The sequence below is a fragment of the Manacus candei genome, unplaced genomic scaffold (assembly GCF_025592945.1).
Source record: "Manacus candei isolate 608988 ecotype Guabito, Panama unplaced genomic scaffold, ASM2559294v1 h1tg000083l, whole genome shotgun sequence".
Taxonomy (NCBI): Eukaryota; Metazoa; Chordata; class Aves; order Passeriformes; family Pipridae; genus Manacus; species Manacus candei.
In genome coordinates, this window is record NW_026138131.1 from 404,407 (window position 1) to 421,545 (window position 17,139).

A 17,139-nucleotide genomic window follows, 5' to 3' on the forward strand; every position below is an offset into this window, starting at 1 on the left:
ATCTAATCCAACACTGTGCTCAAAGCAGGTCCCACTACAGAGCTAGATCGAGAAGCTCAGGGCTCTGTCCAATTGAGTTTTGAACCCCTCCATAGGAGGAGATTCTACAGTTCCTCTGGTGCTTAACTTGTGATACCCATGGTTAAAAAAAAAAAACATATTCCTAGTATCTTGTCAAAATTTTCATTCTAGAGAACTGTTTCACCCTTTCCCTCTACAGCCGTGCAAAGAGTCTGACAATTTTCTCCATAACTACCTATCAGGTAGCTGAAGAGAGCAATTAGATCCCTTCTTAGCCTTTTCATGGCTAAACAGTACAGTAGTTTTAATTTTCATCACTAGGCAGAATACAGTTTTGCACTAAGTAGAGTTCCCTACATTTTTGTAGCAACAGGATTTTAGGCCTTTCTCAATTTCTAATTAGCTATGGATCTAGCTGTAAGTAAAAGGATAAGAGCATCCTATATTCACATAACTTCTCTCTTAAACAAACTATATGCATGTTCACAGTATATTATATTCCTAAACTTCTATGGAATTACCTAAGTTCTCTAGAGATACCTGAAAGAACCTCAGAAATTGGTCAGGGAAACAACCAAGTTTTAGCCACAGAAACTGAGTTATGTAGCCTGCTATGCAATAATGAGGATAATACATTTGTGACACAGTTCTTGAAACCAGTCCCCAGATTTCGAATGGAGCCTGTCTGCATTACCAGGAAAAGGGAGAACCTACAATTAGCAAGTCCATAATTGAATCAGATGCTGATTGAGCTACACACAACCCCTGTGCAAATCTCCTGCAAGTTCAGTGTTCTAAATCAGGAAGATTGTTAATTGTGCAAATACCTTTTGAGCCATTTGTAGAATAGCTACAAAGAAGGTGGAAGGGCTTCTATCTTAGATCCAGAATGCTCTCTATTATTAAAGTATGTAATAGAAACATAGATGAGTTAGTGAGAGAAAGAGGGCAAAAGGAATGATATACCGTAGATATCTTACTGTCAAATTGCACAGAACAAGGAGAAAGCAAAACAAAGATTTTCTTTGTTGGCTAAAGATGCCTCCAGAAGCCATCTCTAAAGCCCTGAATATGAATAGTTCTTCAAGGCACGGGAAATCCTGAAGTGGGCTGGAAAGGCCTGTAAGCCTCGTGCTCCAGCAGAGGTGCTGAATGGTAAAATTATTAAGGGTAAACTAGCGAATTCCCACAACTTGGCCCCAGCAGACTTGAGGGCTCCCAAGAGTTTGAAGGAACTTTAGTGCAGAGTTGCAAGAACCTAATGGGAGGCAAATAATAACAATTTAGAACAGACAGAGAGATCACCACTCTGCAAGCTCCAAGACGAGAAGGGGAGAGAATCGTCACAGACACCCTTCACAGTATGATTTAAGTCAAAGTTATCAAAAGAAATCTTTGAACACAGCATTGTTGCTCTCAACTTAGGCACATGAATAAATCAGAGAAGCTGCACTCAGTGAAGTTTAACGGAAAATGGTTGAGGGAAAAGGCTTGTAAGTTTATAAATATTTCATAGTATTTTAACACTAAAGGTGTTATACATTAAATATGAAAGCAGTACTGAATTTCCCACTTTCTTTAGTAATATACACCACACAATGTTTTCAAAACACTGGAAAATACAAGCATTTTTTTTTCCAAATATCACTGAAAGACTTTTTTCTCCTGGTTGAGAATGTGCATTAGGTACCCAGGAGAAATTTCTATTTTTCTCTATTAACTGTTTCCTAAATATCCAAGTAAATAGAAAAAAAGAAAGACTGAAAACACAACAAAAGATCCCTAAGGAAAAGAGATAGGAGTTTTTGTCAAGGATCAAAAGGGGATTAAATATATACAGTCATTTAAGGGATCACTCTGGGAGAAGAGATTTACTGTAAACCAGAATTGCCTCACAGCTGAAGACACTGGAAGGTCTGCAAACCTAATACTGAGGAGCCATCAGACTTTCCCACCCTGTCACAGGGAGCACTTAGGTTATTTTTCTTGGCTCAAAGAATTTACACCACACAATGAGACTTATGTTCTTTGGAGATAAATGGTAAAGTACTATAGGTGACAACAGCCATTTTCATAGATCAAGAGGCAATATATCTATACCATAGAAATGAAATCCAGAGTAAGTCCTGCTTGTTACCTTATGACTAAAGGTCCAGAGAGAAATTTTTTTTCTCCAGTTACGGTGTTAGTTTTCTAAAGCAGTAAGGGAATAAAATCCTTTCAGACAGGGTGAAGGGATTAGTGTATCTTGCTGGTGATTTGGGATCAAGACTGGCATTGTAATTGTGAGGATGGTTCTTAGCAGTAATGAGGAGGCTGTCTGAAAAATGGAAAAGAGGGATTCAATATCAGCAGCCACAGCAAACCATGTTACTACTTCAAAAGCTTCAAGTTCCTTACAATAAAGAAAGAGAATGAAGAAAAAGATTGAGTAGGACATTTACCACTGGTCCCCTCACATGTGACCTAAGGCAACCAGGTCCAGTCCAACTTGCCCACCTTTTTGTTCCAAGCCGTAACAGGCTCCAAAACATCTTTTACTCTAACTACATAAAAACTGAATCTATTTTTTCTGGTGACGTGGGAGGATGAGGGCAAAGAGACAACCATGACAAATAAATTAACCAAAGAGGGCCAGTGCCATTCAGCTGATGGAGCAGTTTGACACGATCGGTGCTGCCAAAACAATGGATAACAGGAGAAGTCCTGGAGGACCTCCAGCAGTCCGGCCCCACAAAAATGCAGCATTCCTCTTCCCTCCCTCAAGCCTCCAGTGAATACATCTCTGTTTCAAAAGTATGTGAGCCTGTCAGGCTGTGGCCTCAGCTCTAATCTGAGCAGCAGCTTTCAGCCTCTGGTGCACGAGGTGGACATGTCCTATCCCACACAGCCACCTCTGGCACAGAGACCTGAAGGCAGCACCTGGAAGAACACTGGTGTTGGTGTCTGAGCTTTAGTGAGAACAAACAAGCCCAAAACAAGTCCTGCCTGCCCATAAATGAGGCTAAAGTTAAAGATGTGTAATACAGATGTCCCAATGTGAGGTCTAAATTAACTTAGACTGTAATTGATTGGACCCATCACAATTTATGCATAACCTGTAATTTATGCCATGTCGCATCAACCAAGCATGTGATTTATTGTACACACAGAACAAGATGATTTAGATTATAGAGAGACATGCTGAAGTGACATACACCAGACCTGTCATGAAGGGAAGGAGAGGAGTACTGGAAAGGGCTCTGAGTGAGAAAACTGTGTTTGCTCATCCTTGCTATCACACTCCCTTCGTGAAAGCTGTAACTCCAGCAGCAAGGTCTAGCAAACCTACTTGCCAACCAATGTGAGAAGGCACAGTGACACAAAGATGCAGATTAGAAGTTAAGAGGGTTAAAATGAATTCCTATATCTGCTACTACTACTCAGATTTCTTTAGTTTTCTTCACCTTACATTCTCAGGCAAGCTCTTTCCAGGCATGCATTATGATGGGAGAGGTCTATGGCTGCCATGTGTCCCAGATCTTTCCTTGAATCCTCTCCAGCTGTGTTCTGGCTGACTTCTTCCCTCCCTTTGCCCCACATCCCAGTGCAGCCTTCGCATTTCTGGTTTTACATCAGTTCCTGCTGCCTCCAACATCCCCTCCTCTTCAAGTAGGCACTAGTAACCACGAAATTTGTATCATCAGAATAAATTCTTGTAATAGTTCTGCAAGTACATAGATATGTTTCTTTTATTGTAAAAATGAGAAGATCTGAATGCATGAATAAATGATCATACAAACTGGAGGTCTAAGTGCATGTAGTTGCCTTGCCAGTGTTTGAACTGCATTGCCAACCAGCTCCTGTCCTGTCGGCTTCCATAAAGAAATCTTGTGGCAGAAAGGTTCTGTGCATAATGAGACCTGGGATACTAACTGCATTAGTTACAGAAACAAGAGATTCACTGATTTACTGGTGCAATTCTGACTGGCTTACAGCACTGACATTTTTGTCTGTTAAAAATGATGATATTGTTAACATTTAGGGCTCCATAAGAAGGTTTCTCTGCATGAAGTCAGGCTTGAGTGTTACACTTAATCTGCAGTTACATTTTAAATTGCATTTATATTATAGCTTAATTGAAGTGTGCATATGATTTCCCACAAATAGTACTTTCAGCTGTTATACTGTATCAATAATAATTATAACGATTTATACATTCATTCCACTCAGATCGTGTGTGATATGCTTCAGAATAACTAGATCTTTTGACAACAGCTGTAGTAGCTAATAACTGTCACTACCATCACATGAGGTACTTGAAGCTTCTTAAACACACCTCTAAGGACTCTTCCCTTTCTAGCAACATCTTTGATCATTTCCAGCTATGAGTTCAGCCCTGGCCACACCATAGCAACTTCTCTCCATACAGAAAATAATATGTTCTTGCTCTCTGCTTCCAGCTTAATTTCTGTATTCAAATTCATTGACTAAAAAATAACCAGGCCTTTGTTTACAGTGATTACAAATTCATAATCCCATCTTGGCCCCAGAATTTTGCACAACCTATAGGAAATTAATGTCCAATTAATGCTTGTAGGCCCATTGATTGTGTTACATATCTACAAAGCAAACTGTTGACACATATATATATATTTCTGCATGCTGTAAATTATATGGTATAGGGAGTACATTGAAAACTTTTAGCATATTCCAAACTCGGGTACAACAACTCCCCAGGAACAGATCCTCACCAAAAAAAATCAACAAAAACCAGCCAACCAACCAACAACGACAACAACAAAACAACAAAAAACCCCAACAACCTTAAAAATGAAAAAAAAGTCCAGGGATTTTTACTGTGTAGAAAATGAAGAATTGAATCACCATAGATAAAAAAATAATTCCTAGTATTTATTAAGAAAAGGACTCGGGTAATTGCAGAGGCTTGTGCTGTTTCTGTGTGAGAAAGAAATAGTGGATTTCTAAAAGTAACATCCCATGACTGGCCACAGCTACGGGTACAGCTGTAGACCAAGAAATAGGCTCTAGTGGATGTAAATTAGAATAGAGAGCTTTATAATAAAACAAAATATAGACGATGCAAATTTGTATGCTGTAAAACTGAAATAGGATATTACTATCAAAGAAGTGAGATTAACATAAGGAATCCTGGAAGCTGTGACACACACTCCATGCATTTTCTTTCTGGCTCAAAAATCCTCTCTGTCTTAATGAAAATCTGTTACAAAAAGTACATCTTATAAGTTTCCAAAAAGACTCCTCAGGTTTCCAATAGGTTCCCAACTGGGAGCCCTTTCCATTAGAATGGAACCAAATGACTTCTAAGTCAATATTTCAAATATCTCACTTCAAACATCTTGTGCTAAACTTTAGCATTTAATTGAGCAACAAATTCACATAATCACAGGATATGCTATTTAGCAGTTTAAAAAGCAGTTAATTCTTTCTTTGCTGCACTTTAACAAGTGAAAATACAATTAAAAATAGGGCGTATAACTTAGGTGGCATAAACAAATACGATCTGGCAAAATAATTAAATTTCTTATTACAAACACAGACTGTTTGTGGTTACTAGAAAATAATCACAAAGCATACTAAAATTACTATAATAACCAAAGATGATAACAAAAATTACCAAAACATAAGACAGATAAAAAGAAAGATGGAACATACAGAATTTATCTACATCTAAATGATTAAAGTGGCAAAATTCAGTACAGTTCTTCCATGAGAGAGACACACTGACTGTATACTCAATAACAGTATTCATTTGGAAGGGCTTACTTTTTAAAAGGCTTACTTTTATTTCTTTGATTTTAAATTAAGACATCCAAACTAAAATCTCAACATGCTTAAAACTAATTAAATTTTATTAATTTTTGCAATCAGAATAAATTTGCAACAAGTCTTCAAAATAACAACCATGTTTTCACAGAATATGGATCAAATAATTTACACTATCACCTTAGACACTTTGCTAACTTCTAATTTTTAAACAACTTTCAAAAAACGTGCTGATACTACTGCAGGTTTAGTCTTTTATGTTTAATGGGTTTTGAACCTGTGTAGACTTTAAACAAATAATGGACATTCTACACTACATATTAATTTAATTAGATGGGCTTTACAGTAAAAGGATGTTCAGATGAGCTAGAGTTCAAACAAATATGTCCTGAAATACTAGCTCTAAATTGATTTGCGGGTGGTTTATAATATGGGCAACACAGCGAATATGGACAGTTTTGGTATTTGTGTGCGAGACCTGCCAAAAACTGGCATCGACAGAGACATGAGAGACCCCAAATCTCTCTTTACAGTCACCTTCTGCACTAGTCAGAAAGGCTGCCGGCAAACAAAAGCACTGAGAGAGCTGGTCGAAGTCACTGCAAGATGACTATTGATTACTAGAGAAAGGCCTTTGTGATTGTGGGAGATTCTGGAGGAATGAGAAGAAAGCAAATGATGCTCATTTTCAAGAGGAGCAAGGAATAACTGGATAACCTAGGAAAGTGATGCAGCAAATCCTCTTAGAAAACTGCAAATCACCCTTGAAACTATTTCCTAATGTATGAAAGGCAAGACGGTGACTGGGAGTAGATGGCAAGGGTTTACAAAGGAAAATGGTGCCTGACAGCCTCTCATGAAGAGGTGAATGGCTCAGTGATGCAGGAGGGAGAGCAGTTGATGCTGTTTATCCTGACTTTACAAAGGCTTTCAACACTGTCTCCCACAACATTCCCATTAAAAAAACCCCTGCATAGACTAAGCAAGTGGCTAGTGGGGTTTATTGGAAATGAACTGAACTGCTGGGCTCAAAGGTTGGAGCTCTACAAAGTCCAACTGGAGATCTGACAGGAGTCTTGTGAAGTTCAGGAAGGGGAAGTACAAAGCCCTGAGCAGAGGGAAGAACCACCACATGAACCAGTATAACCTGGGGACCTAACAGCTAGAAAACAGTTTTCCAAAAATGGATCTGGTGGACACCAAGCTGGGCATGAGCCATCAATGTGCCCTTGCAGCAGAGAAGGTTGTTATCCTGGGATGCATTAGGCAGGCTGTTGCCAGCAGGATGGTCCTTCCTCTCTGCTGAACCTTCGTCAGACAAAGCTGGAAAACTGAGTCCAGTGCCCCAGTATGAGAGAGACACGGACATACTGGAGTGAGTCCATCAAGAGGCCACAAAGACAGGATTGAGTGATTGGACCACCTTTCAGGTGAGCAGAGGTTGAGCAAGCTGGGTCTGCTCAGCCTGGAACTGAGAAGACTCAGGGAGATTTTATCAATAGCTATAAATATTTGATGGGAGGGAGTAGGGAACACAGAGTCAAACTCTTTGGTGCACACTGGCAGGATGAGAGACAATGGGCATAAACTGAAGTAGAGGAAATTCCACAGAGACTTAAGAAGAAAAATAGATTACTGTGAGGATGGTCAGTTGCCAGAACACGCTGTGGAGTCTCCATCCTTGGAGATATTTAAAACCCAAGTTGACATTACCCTGAGCAACCTGCTCTTACTGACCCTGCTCTGAGCAGAGAGTTAGAGTTGATGATCTCCAGAGGCATCTTCCAGCCTCAGCTGGTCTGTGAGTCTGTGAAATTTCATCTGTTTATAGGCTGAGCAACAGTTTCTGGAAGCACTCCAAGACACACAGAACACCTCTTAGGAACTCATAGCCCCATCAAAAAAAGCCTCCATAGACTGACTTATTACACCAGGAAAAAATGAATTCCTTTGTTACTATTTAGGGCTAAGACATTTTTCACTTTCTAGATAAAAATTTACCAGATAAGAAGCAAATACATTTGGTGTCTAGAGTAGGCAGATTTAGGGAAAAAACTCTGTCCACATTTTGAACAAGTTCTTGTTCAAATCACATCCTTCCTTCAGTGAAGGGGAGGATTATTGGTCAAGTAAACTTTTGCCTGCAATATCTCAAGAGTAAAATGAATCAATTCAGCAGTAGCAGCAGCTGGGAAGAATTGGGAAACAACTGTTAAATCAGCTTAAGATAACATGCAAAAATTAGCAAGCCTTCTTGGGGAAGGAAAGGACTTATTTAAAGTAGTATAAGCAGTACAGCAATGGATGTGCATGACTCAGAGAAATGGTAAAATGGCAAAAGGACTAAACAGAAAATAAGAGAGCTGACAACAGTATTGGTAGAAAGAGTCTGGGCTTCACAATTCAGCTGCTATTCCCTAAGAAAAATAGGCTTGTCCTTACCAGATTAAAGATTAAAGGGTGAATGTTCACTGTCATTCAGTTTCTTTCAAAATATAAAATGTTTCCAATTTTGGTTTCCAGCTGTAACAGTTGAAAAACATTATTAAGTTAACGCCTGTGCTAAAACCAGCAGTAATTCTGAATTGATTCTGTAAAGACATGCCTTGTTTTGAACAGGAAATAGAGATGGACATCATAATCCAATAGATTCCTTTCCCAAGGCAAAAATGTGCCCCAACTTATGTTCTCTAAAACTTTACATCAATCAGGTAATCAAGACAGAAATACCATTTCACTTTTAATAGAGGAATTTGATATAACTAAGTACAGGTCTACTTATCTGCTTTCCAAAAAGCATCTTGATTCAAGCAACATCTTTCAAAGCTACACTACTATCACTGAGCCATTCTGTATGCACGGATACAGGGTATCATGGAACTTTAAACAGTTATGGAAAAAAACCCCCTAGATTTATGATAATTTCTTATATCTATAAAGCTTTTTGTTTACAATAAATGTCATACATTCTAGTGTTAGATAATTGCTCCTGGAATCCATCATTTATTTCACAGTTTTAAGTTTCCCTCCGTGCTCTTCTTAGAGCTTTCAGAGCTGATATATTTAATTATTAGGAAAAACAGAAAGGTCAGAATCAAGCTTACAACATGCTTGTCCTTTAGAGACTACTATAAAAGGAACTGTTCTCATGCTGGCGAGAAAACAAGAATTCCTTTTTGTGAAAAGTTACTTGGCTTCACCTTTGGTTTGCATTCAACATCCAGTGCAACTGAAATTTTCTCCTCTGTAAACAGAGTATAAGCAGAGCAAACACTTTAATCTGGATCTTCTGCATTTTTGGAGAGTGAGTAACCATCAGTCAATCAAGCATTTATAAATGTGACCTTAGAATTTGGTGTAAAAATATACTGATCTCTATTTTCAGCATCGTTTGCTGGGCTCGGAAGGGTGGGGCAGGGAGTAAATGTAAAATATGTACTAAATCACATGATAGGAAAAGGTCCACAGTAAATAAAGTCAAATGAATAAAAGAAATACTGTTGTATTCCTGAAGTCTAGTGGAAAATAATTTGGGGTTTCTAACAATCTTCACTAAAAGCAGCACAAAAAGCCACTAAACTGAGGTTTTTTTAATTAATAAGCCTGTACACACCACATCTGCAAGCTCACCATCAGACTATCACAAGTTGGTAACTTCTCAGTTTCCTCTTTTTCATTTTTATGAGCAGTTCCCCTTTTTAGTTGGGCAGGATCATGAGGTAGTCCCACCTGGATCTCTCTGCAGCAAGGAGCACCTCTATCCTTCTTGCTTCCCTCAGACCCAAAGAGACTTTCTCATGTTTTCCTTTCTTATGAGTTCATCAGCTTTGGGATGAGTTAGACAGCCAGGAAGGGTTGGGGACTCATACCTTCTAAGCACAGGAATGTGACAGGATGGCTTTATGTCTAACAGCATTTTTCCTCGTATTGAAGAAATGAGCACAAATGTTTTGAGTTATTCCTATCCTCAGCATCAGCCATTTACATCAGAACGTGTCAACGGATCCTATCCTTATATCTACAGAACCCACCATCCAGGAAATTCATAAGGTGCTCTTTAGCACCTCCAATAATGCTACCTATATAATGTTATTAACTTTTTAGAAAATACAGTGCCTGCATTAATCTGGCACAAGCTCAGCAACAGCTAAGAAGATCTGAGGTTTGTTCAGAGAGAAACAATTCATGAACAGTCTTTTCCAAATAAAAACTTTAAAATACTGGGGAAAAAAACCCAAACATTGAGAGAACAAGGTGAAGGGAATCACTGAAGTGTTTGTGTGTGATGAGCACGGAGAGGCTTAGGAGAGAGGAGGACCTTTTTGTTATACACACCATCAGCAGAGCACAGGCTGTGTCAAAGTATTAAGAGGTCTCACTGCAGAAATGTTTCTTATGAGAAGCTTGTACCTGGCTAAGACCAATAAAGAAATCTTTTTTTCTTTCATTCTTTTCTTTCATCTCCCCCCTCCCGCCCCTTGGTTTTTCTCCCCCTCTCCTGCCACTGCAGTACATGACCTTCACAAGAAAGCACTTCTTTGACAACAGGCTACGAGCCTCCAAGGACTAGCACTGCTTTCTGAGAGAGAAAACTGTTGCCTCATTCGGAATCCAATCAAAACCTGAAAGTACCAAGTGAAAAATAAACCAAGGACATCATTATTCTGTTTCACTGTGATTTGGCTTGCCTTCAAATCTCATACCCTGTGTATCTGAAATAGCAGCAACGCCTCCATTATCTGGGCCTTCCAACACTTTAATCAAAGTATCTTTTAGAAAAAAAAGGCAGAGATGTCAAATTCCAATCACCCCTTAAATTCCTTCAATTCCCTGTGCTACACAACATTAAAACCCATGGATAATTTCCTGTAAAAACCAGTGTGCATGTGTGCAGACACAGGCACGCGGGTGGGTGCCAATTTTAGAACATGGCAAGCACCAGGGGGGTAACACAGGGAGGCTCCCCCACGGACATCCGTGCTCATGGCCATGCTCCTGCAGCCAGTGGAGCTGATTTTCACAAGTGACAACAACTTCTACACTTTATAAGAAATACAGGTTATTGTGCATCCAGCAGAGCAATTCCATGTGCCTAGTCCAGTGCATATTACTAAATTTTTGCCCCTCTTCTTTCTAAGTGTATATAAAAAATAGCAGATGCTGGTGTTTCTTTTTTTACTGGGACACTTCTGGAGGACAAGAAATGTACAGTTTTCTCAGACTTTGTTGGCAGCCAGAGGAATTAAGTGGTTAAAAGAAATAGGCAAAAAAGGTTTAATTAGCCTGACTAAAACTCACTCTCTCTCTCTTATTCTGGGGTGCTCATAATACCACTAGGTCCCCCAGGACCTTTCAGAATCTATTAGCAAAGGCAAGGTAAGCAAAATGTGATATTCTGGATTCACTTTTAGGTCATCTCTACATACTGAAGATTATTTAGCTTTTTTTTTTTTTTTTACAAAGCAATCCTCAAAACATTATGTTACTTGATAGAAAAATACTGTAGGGGAAGAAAAAAAATAAAAAAACCCCACCCTTGGGTCTAACATACTTCTATAATGTTTTCTATGAGGAAATTTTTACAACTGTATCTTTTTTTACTATTAAACTATGCTACTTTGTTCCTGCTGAAGATTATTATCTTTTAAAAGTGTTTCAAGAAAGAAATTCAGTATAAATGTGACAACTGTTATCTTGTATGAACATATGCAAAATTACAAGAACATAGGCTTTTGCTCACATAATACCATTTCTTTCTCCTACATACACTTGTGATACTTAAAAACTATATTTTGTCTTTCAGAATAAAAGTCTGCATATAACTGAAAAAATTATATAGATACCCATTATTTTGAAAATATAGAATGAGAGACAGAAAGGACCAGAAAACCTGCCAAATATCAGTCTCATGCTCTAAATAATACCCTAAAATTAAAATATGTCTTGCAAGAAGGACCAAGAAAGATTATGACTTTCTTAAAATGCAGTCTAACTCTGCCTCAAAACACACTATTAAGAATGTTCTGACTTGTTACACATGTGGCAAGCAAACTAGAAGGGAAGTTTCAGTGGTCTCTGCAGCAAAGAGCAACTCCTTTGCTCCACATGTGCTTTTCTGGGAAGATGAAGGAGCTTGTTCCCTTGTGTGGCTCAGTTGGCAAGACATTCTGCAAAGCCACACTCCACTAACCATTATTTCTGCTTTCCACAGTCTTTGATAAGGCACAATAATTTAAAATTCCCAATTCTGTTCTGCTTCCCCTGACAGTGATACAGTATTATCACAAGTGCATCCTCCTCGACAGCAATGTGATGCTATAAAGTTCCGCTAAATTTATCGAGGAGCTTTTTTCCAGCAGTTAGCTATAACACAGTACAATGGTTATCCTCCTAAATGATAATTAAGCTTTGGGGTAACATTTAATTGAAAATGTACTGTGAAAATCAACAAGTCAGCTTTTTCAAGTCAAGGCTGCTTGGTTCACAATACCTTTCAATGTGATTTTGTTTAACAGTAATCCATGACAAAAATATATGAATCTAATCCTGTTTCCTCTGGAGATCATTTGAAAACACTTAACCCTCTGGACAGTTCTGTGGTTTGAATAATTTCACAGTATTAGTCAAGGGTTAACCATTTTCTATAAATATTGTACCTTTTCAGTAAGAAATAACATGATCTGATCAGTAACTATATTCTATTAGTAACATAATTGACTTGTTTCCTTAAAAAAAAAATTTAAAAAAATGAAAAATCAAGAGGGTTAATTTTTACAGGATCACCAATTATGTATGTAACAGGCCCTGTTCCTTGAATATAGTCCCTTGATCAATAATCATGTTGAAAAGAGCCATGGGCAGCCTGGGGATGAGGGGAGATGGAGCAGACAGGATGAAGCACCCACCCTGCACTAGCTAGGAAGTAACTTTCCAAGCAGTTCTGTCCTCCCATCCAAGATCCAAAGAAATTTGTTGCCATCTTTTCCCTATCTCACTGAGTTGTCTTGAGCATCAGCAAATCATACAGCCTGACAGGAGCAGGCTGCCAACCCAGTGCTCCCCCCCAAGGGGGGGGTGTGTGTCACTGAGCTCATTTTGGAGGAGCTTCAGTGTGACTCCAGCACCCCACACACCTACTGAGAGTTTGTGACCAACAGCCGAACCCAGAGTGTATCTTTGAGTTCAGCTTCCTCCCAAGGGGATGCAGGGCACATCCTCTGGCACATGGACTGATGTACAGTCGTAAGCAAGGAATGTGACATCTGAGAATTCGCCTCAGAAATGCACTTCTGATCCGAGCTAAAACATGAACCTGGATGGACCTCTGCTACAGTACACCCATGGCATCCTATAAGAGACCCCTTGTGGCCACCAACTTTCAGGCAGGATTAGTTTCTTTTCCATGCTGGATGATTAATTCTATTTTTAGTCGCTACTTTGTGCAAATCCAAGCAGAGAAAGAGGATGCCTGTCTGTGACTGAAAGCTGAATTTGGTTCCACGTCAAAATAAGGACGCAGAAAGAGGATTATATCTACTAGAAGGAAGAAATAGAGCATATGATACTGAATCCCCCAGGGAGACTCATTTCTGAGATGAAGTTTGCAGTAATCTCATCATAATTAAAACAAAATGAAATTTATGATATCTCATTTCCCTGCCACTTTATTCTTTAGGTGTCATTGTCAAAGACTCTGCAGAAATCTAGGAAGAGACAGCCTCTGCCCCAAGGAGTTTCCAGTCTAACTTAGGAAGAAGTAAACACTGAATAGCTCAGGAAAGAAAGTAAAGCCTTCGGCAAAGAATAAATACCTTTGTGTTTTCACAAAGGTCATTCGCAGCAAAAGTGAGACAAAGTAGGGAATGGAGAACCTGTCTTTACTGCTGTGGCATGGAAGAGAACAGAACAGAAAAGGGAATAGGTGAATACAGAGGTGGATTGAGGGTTGAAGAGGGGACTTGAAGAGAAAGGATGTATTTAAAGAATAATGCAAAGGTGTAAGTGACCACTGTCACCTCCAAGAGCAAAAAAGTTTTCATCCAATAATAGAGAAAGAAGGAAAGGAAGCACAGACAACAAGTAGGAGAAGTGACACATACCGAAGGAAGGCTGTGGATAAATTTGAGAGCATTATTTTGGGCACACTTTGTCACAAAGTGCAGATATAGATTTTCCTTTTTTATTGAAATACAACTATAAAAATCCTTGACAATGTTATACAAAATTATATAAAGAAAAATGTCATGCTCTTTAAAAGAGTGAGGATACAGGTGAGGAAATCAATTCAACTAAATAATTCCAAAGAAGTGCTAGGACATCACCATTTCATTTTAGATATAAACATAGTTACATAACATGTAACTATACAAGTGATAGCAAGTTAACATAACATATAAGTGATTTAAAGGCTCTTATCATGAATGCTATTCATCTGCTAGATGCAACTCTGGTTTTCCATTCATATTTTATAGAAGCTCCAACAGAACTATTTTTTTGCTTTCTTTCACCCGCTACATCTTCAGAGTGCAATTACAACTTTTAAACTAAGCAGCAAATATCTTTCCTCCTTACTTAGTAAGCACCTGCCCAGCTTTCCTTGCAGCACTGTCTCTTCCTCAAGGCTGAAGACTAAAAATCTGGGCTGACACTGTGATTAGCTTGGAAATGGAATATATAGAAAAATTAAGAAAACAAATTCTCTTTATTTCTCTCCAAAGAGGACTTGTGAAAATGGTTGGGCGTTGTGTGGATTGCTCTAGAGTACATGATCTTCCTCTTGCTAACCAGGAATAAAATCCCTCAGGAGAAACCCACAACATTTCTTCTTCCCAACTGCATTCCCAATATTTTCAGAAGTCTAGTAAACTGTCTCATAATTATTTAATATGTGATAATGGTGATCTAATTATTCTACCTTACTTGAACTGCCAGAATGTGTCCAATAAGTAAAGGGTGCTATCACTGCAGGAGCTCTCTTAGGAGGACAAACCTGTCTAGAAAATTTTTAGCTTATCCAAGTCTTATTTATGGCACAAGAAAACACAGTTTGAGTTCATCTTGCATAAAGGGAAAGCGTATGGCAAAAGGCCACACCTGCACCTTGAAATTTTCTGGTTTAAGCTTCTTTCCTGTCAAACATAACAAAATCTAACATTATTTTTAGACTGTCTTCACTGCATGTTAGGGACCATGCAGTCCATTATATGTTATGGGGGTAAATGAGAGTGTGTATAGATTTCTCTGCCTCTTATGATCAGAAGATAGAGAAAAACAGACATTCTATTATTATAAAGACACAAGACTAAGCTGAAAGTGAAAGAGGCAAAATAGATTATAAATCAGGGGTCAGGGACCATCATAGATTATGTACAGACAACACTGACACTTCTTTTTTCACCAGCACAGTCTGTTCTGAGAGCCTGTGTGGGGAAGGAAGAAAGATCATCTGTGAGCATGGTAGATGGATTTTTGAGCTCCCTGTCATTCTTTCATACTTGGCTCTCTTCAGTCTCCTACTCTTGTCATCCTGTTTTAATTCTTATTGCCCAGAAAGAGTAGTTCTATACCAACAAACAAGTGCAAGTCTGGAGAAGGTGCCTGTTTTTTTTCTGGAAAGTGCATGGGAGAGCTCAGCTGCTGCTCCCTTGGAACAAAACTGACAGCCCCTCATTTGGTTGATACCAGACAGCTCAGCAGCCAGAGAAGAACTCTCTTACTCTGTAAGTTAATATTAGGCAATGAAACTGCGTATGCCATTACAGTTCAAAGAAACTGATTACTCCTCTGATGTGTTGCCAAATTATTAGAATAATGACACTTTTTTTTTTTTCAAGTGTACTGGTGTGTCTTCTCAATTCTTTCTTTTTTAACCCTATGCTTTAATAACCGTTGAACTTCAGGAAGAAATGTTTTATTTTTATTCAAAGGCGATCTGTGTGCTGTTTCAGGAGGACTTCTTTTATATATATATATAATGTACAGGATATTAGCCCCCTAACAGAGACAAAATAAAATCTCTTTATTTTCCCCCTCTGGTGTTATCCTCCTTTAGACTTGGAAAGTAAACATTTAAAAATGCATGCTGTTAGTGGGCTGTGTAGCACTACACTGCTCTGTCAAAGTGAATATTGTGATAAATTATGTCAGTCTGTTCATACTTACAATCATCTTCCACTTCCTCATACCAAAGCATGTGAGCAGACATGAAATCTCTCCACAAAACAGAGGAAAAAGAAAACAACAGCAAAATATTTCTTGGCAAAAGTGTATCCCAACTTTGCTGCTCCAGTGGCTTTTGCTGAATTAGGCTTGTCCCTGCATAATGCCAGAAGTGTCCCCGCACAAGCCCCAGCAGCTCTGCAGAGGAGAGGGCAGGAATCCCCCGGGTGGGATGCCGCTCTGGGCTGGCTGCCGGCAGGGTCTGCGGCGTCCCGAGCAGGGAGAGGCAGGGATCCTCACTTCCACCCGGCCGGCATGGTAACTAATGCCAGTGCTCTTTGGAGGCCCCTAAATGTTTCAAATTCCAGGACCTGCGCAGAAGCAATGCTCTGTGCTTCCCTCAAAACAAAGTTGATTTCCCATAATAGGACAGCCCATGCACTCGACATATAAGGCTCTGCTTCCAGGGTGGCATGTGCAATGGATTTAAATTATGTGTTGCGGCTTCCCAAGGAACATTTAGGCTACAAAGCGGGGGCAAGGAAAAGGAAAATTCTACTGCTTCCTTTGTGCAGTTCTCCTGAGATCCCTATGGAGCAGATTTGCTCCCTTCCCAGCTAATGACCCCCAGCCCATCCCCAGAGAGGATCCTCCCTTTCTGGGAGAGGAGCAGTAACCGTCCCTGACTTCTGGGATTTCAGCATTGCTCCCAAGCAGAGGAAAAAATAAACAAACCCAAAAATAGTGCTGTCACCAAACTGAGTGTGTAAATGCTAACACAATCTGTGATGTCAGTAGCTGATTTAAAAAAAAAAAAAAAAGGCAAAAACTATTGACTTACAATTGACCTTTCCACTCCCAACAAAACCACGCAGTACTGCAGCCCAGAAGCTGCAGAGGAAGCAGAGGAGGGAGTGTACTCAAGCTGCCTGTCACTTTCTCTTTAAAAGTGAGAACATCATTTCACTCCCAAATCCCAAAAGCTGCTGGACCCAAACAGGTGGAAGCTGGGCTGATGCTCTCCCTGTACATTCAGTCCCAGGCCTCTTTAGTTTACACAGGAAGGAAAACTAGGCCTTCACACAATACATGGAAACAGGACTGTGGCATCCTTCACCCAAACCCACATTTTATAGGGCTGCTTTCTACAATATATACTTTGTACAGTATTTA

At 39.3% G+C, this 17,139-nt stretch overlaps 1 protein-coding gene across 3 annotated transcripts in view; it reads right to left on the bottom strand.

The window, feature by feature from the left end:
- LOC127481902 (dystrophin) overlaps positions 1-17,139 on the bottom strand; it is a 481,077-nt gene that overhangs the window by 398,567 nt on the left and 65,371 nt on the right. Inside the window, exon 1 of one of the 3 annotated variants that reach the window (XM_051811718.1) lies at positions 15,970-16,325. The exons of the other annotated variants lie outside the window; for them this stretch is intronic. Within the exon in view, the coding sequence (XP_051667678.1) occupies positions 15,970-16,012 (43 nt within the window). The 5' untranslated portion in view covers positions 16,013-16,325. Of the gene's footprint in view, positions 1-15,969; positions 16,326-17,139 lie in introns of those variants that run through there. 3 annotated transcript variants of the gene reach the window in all.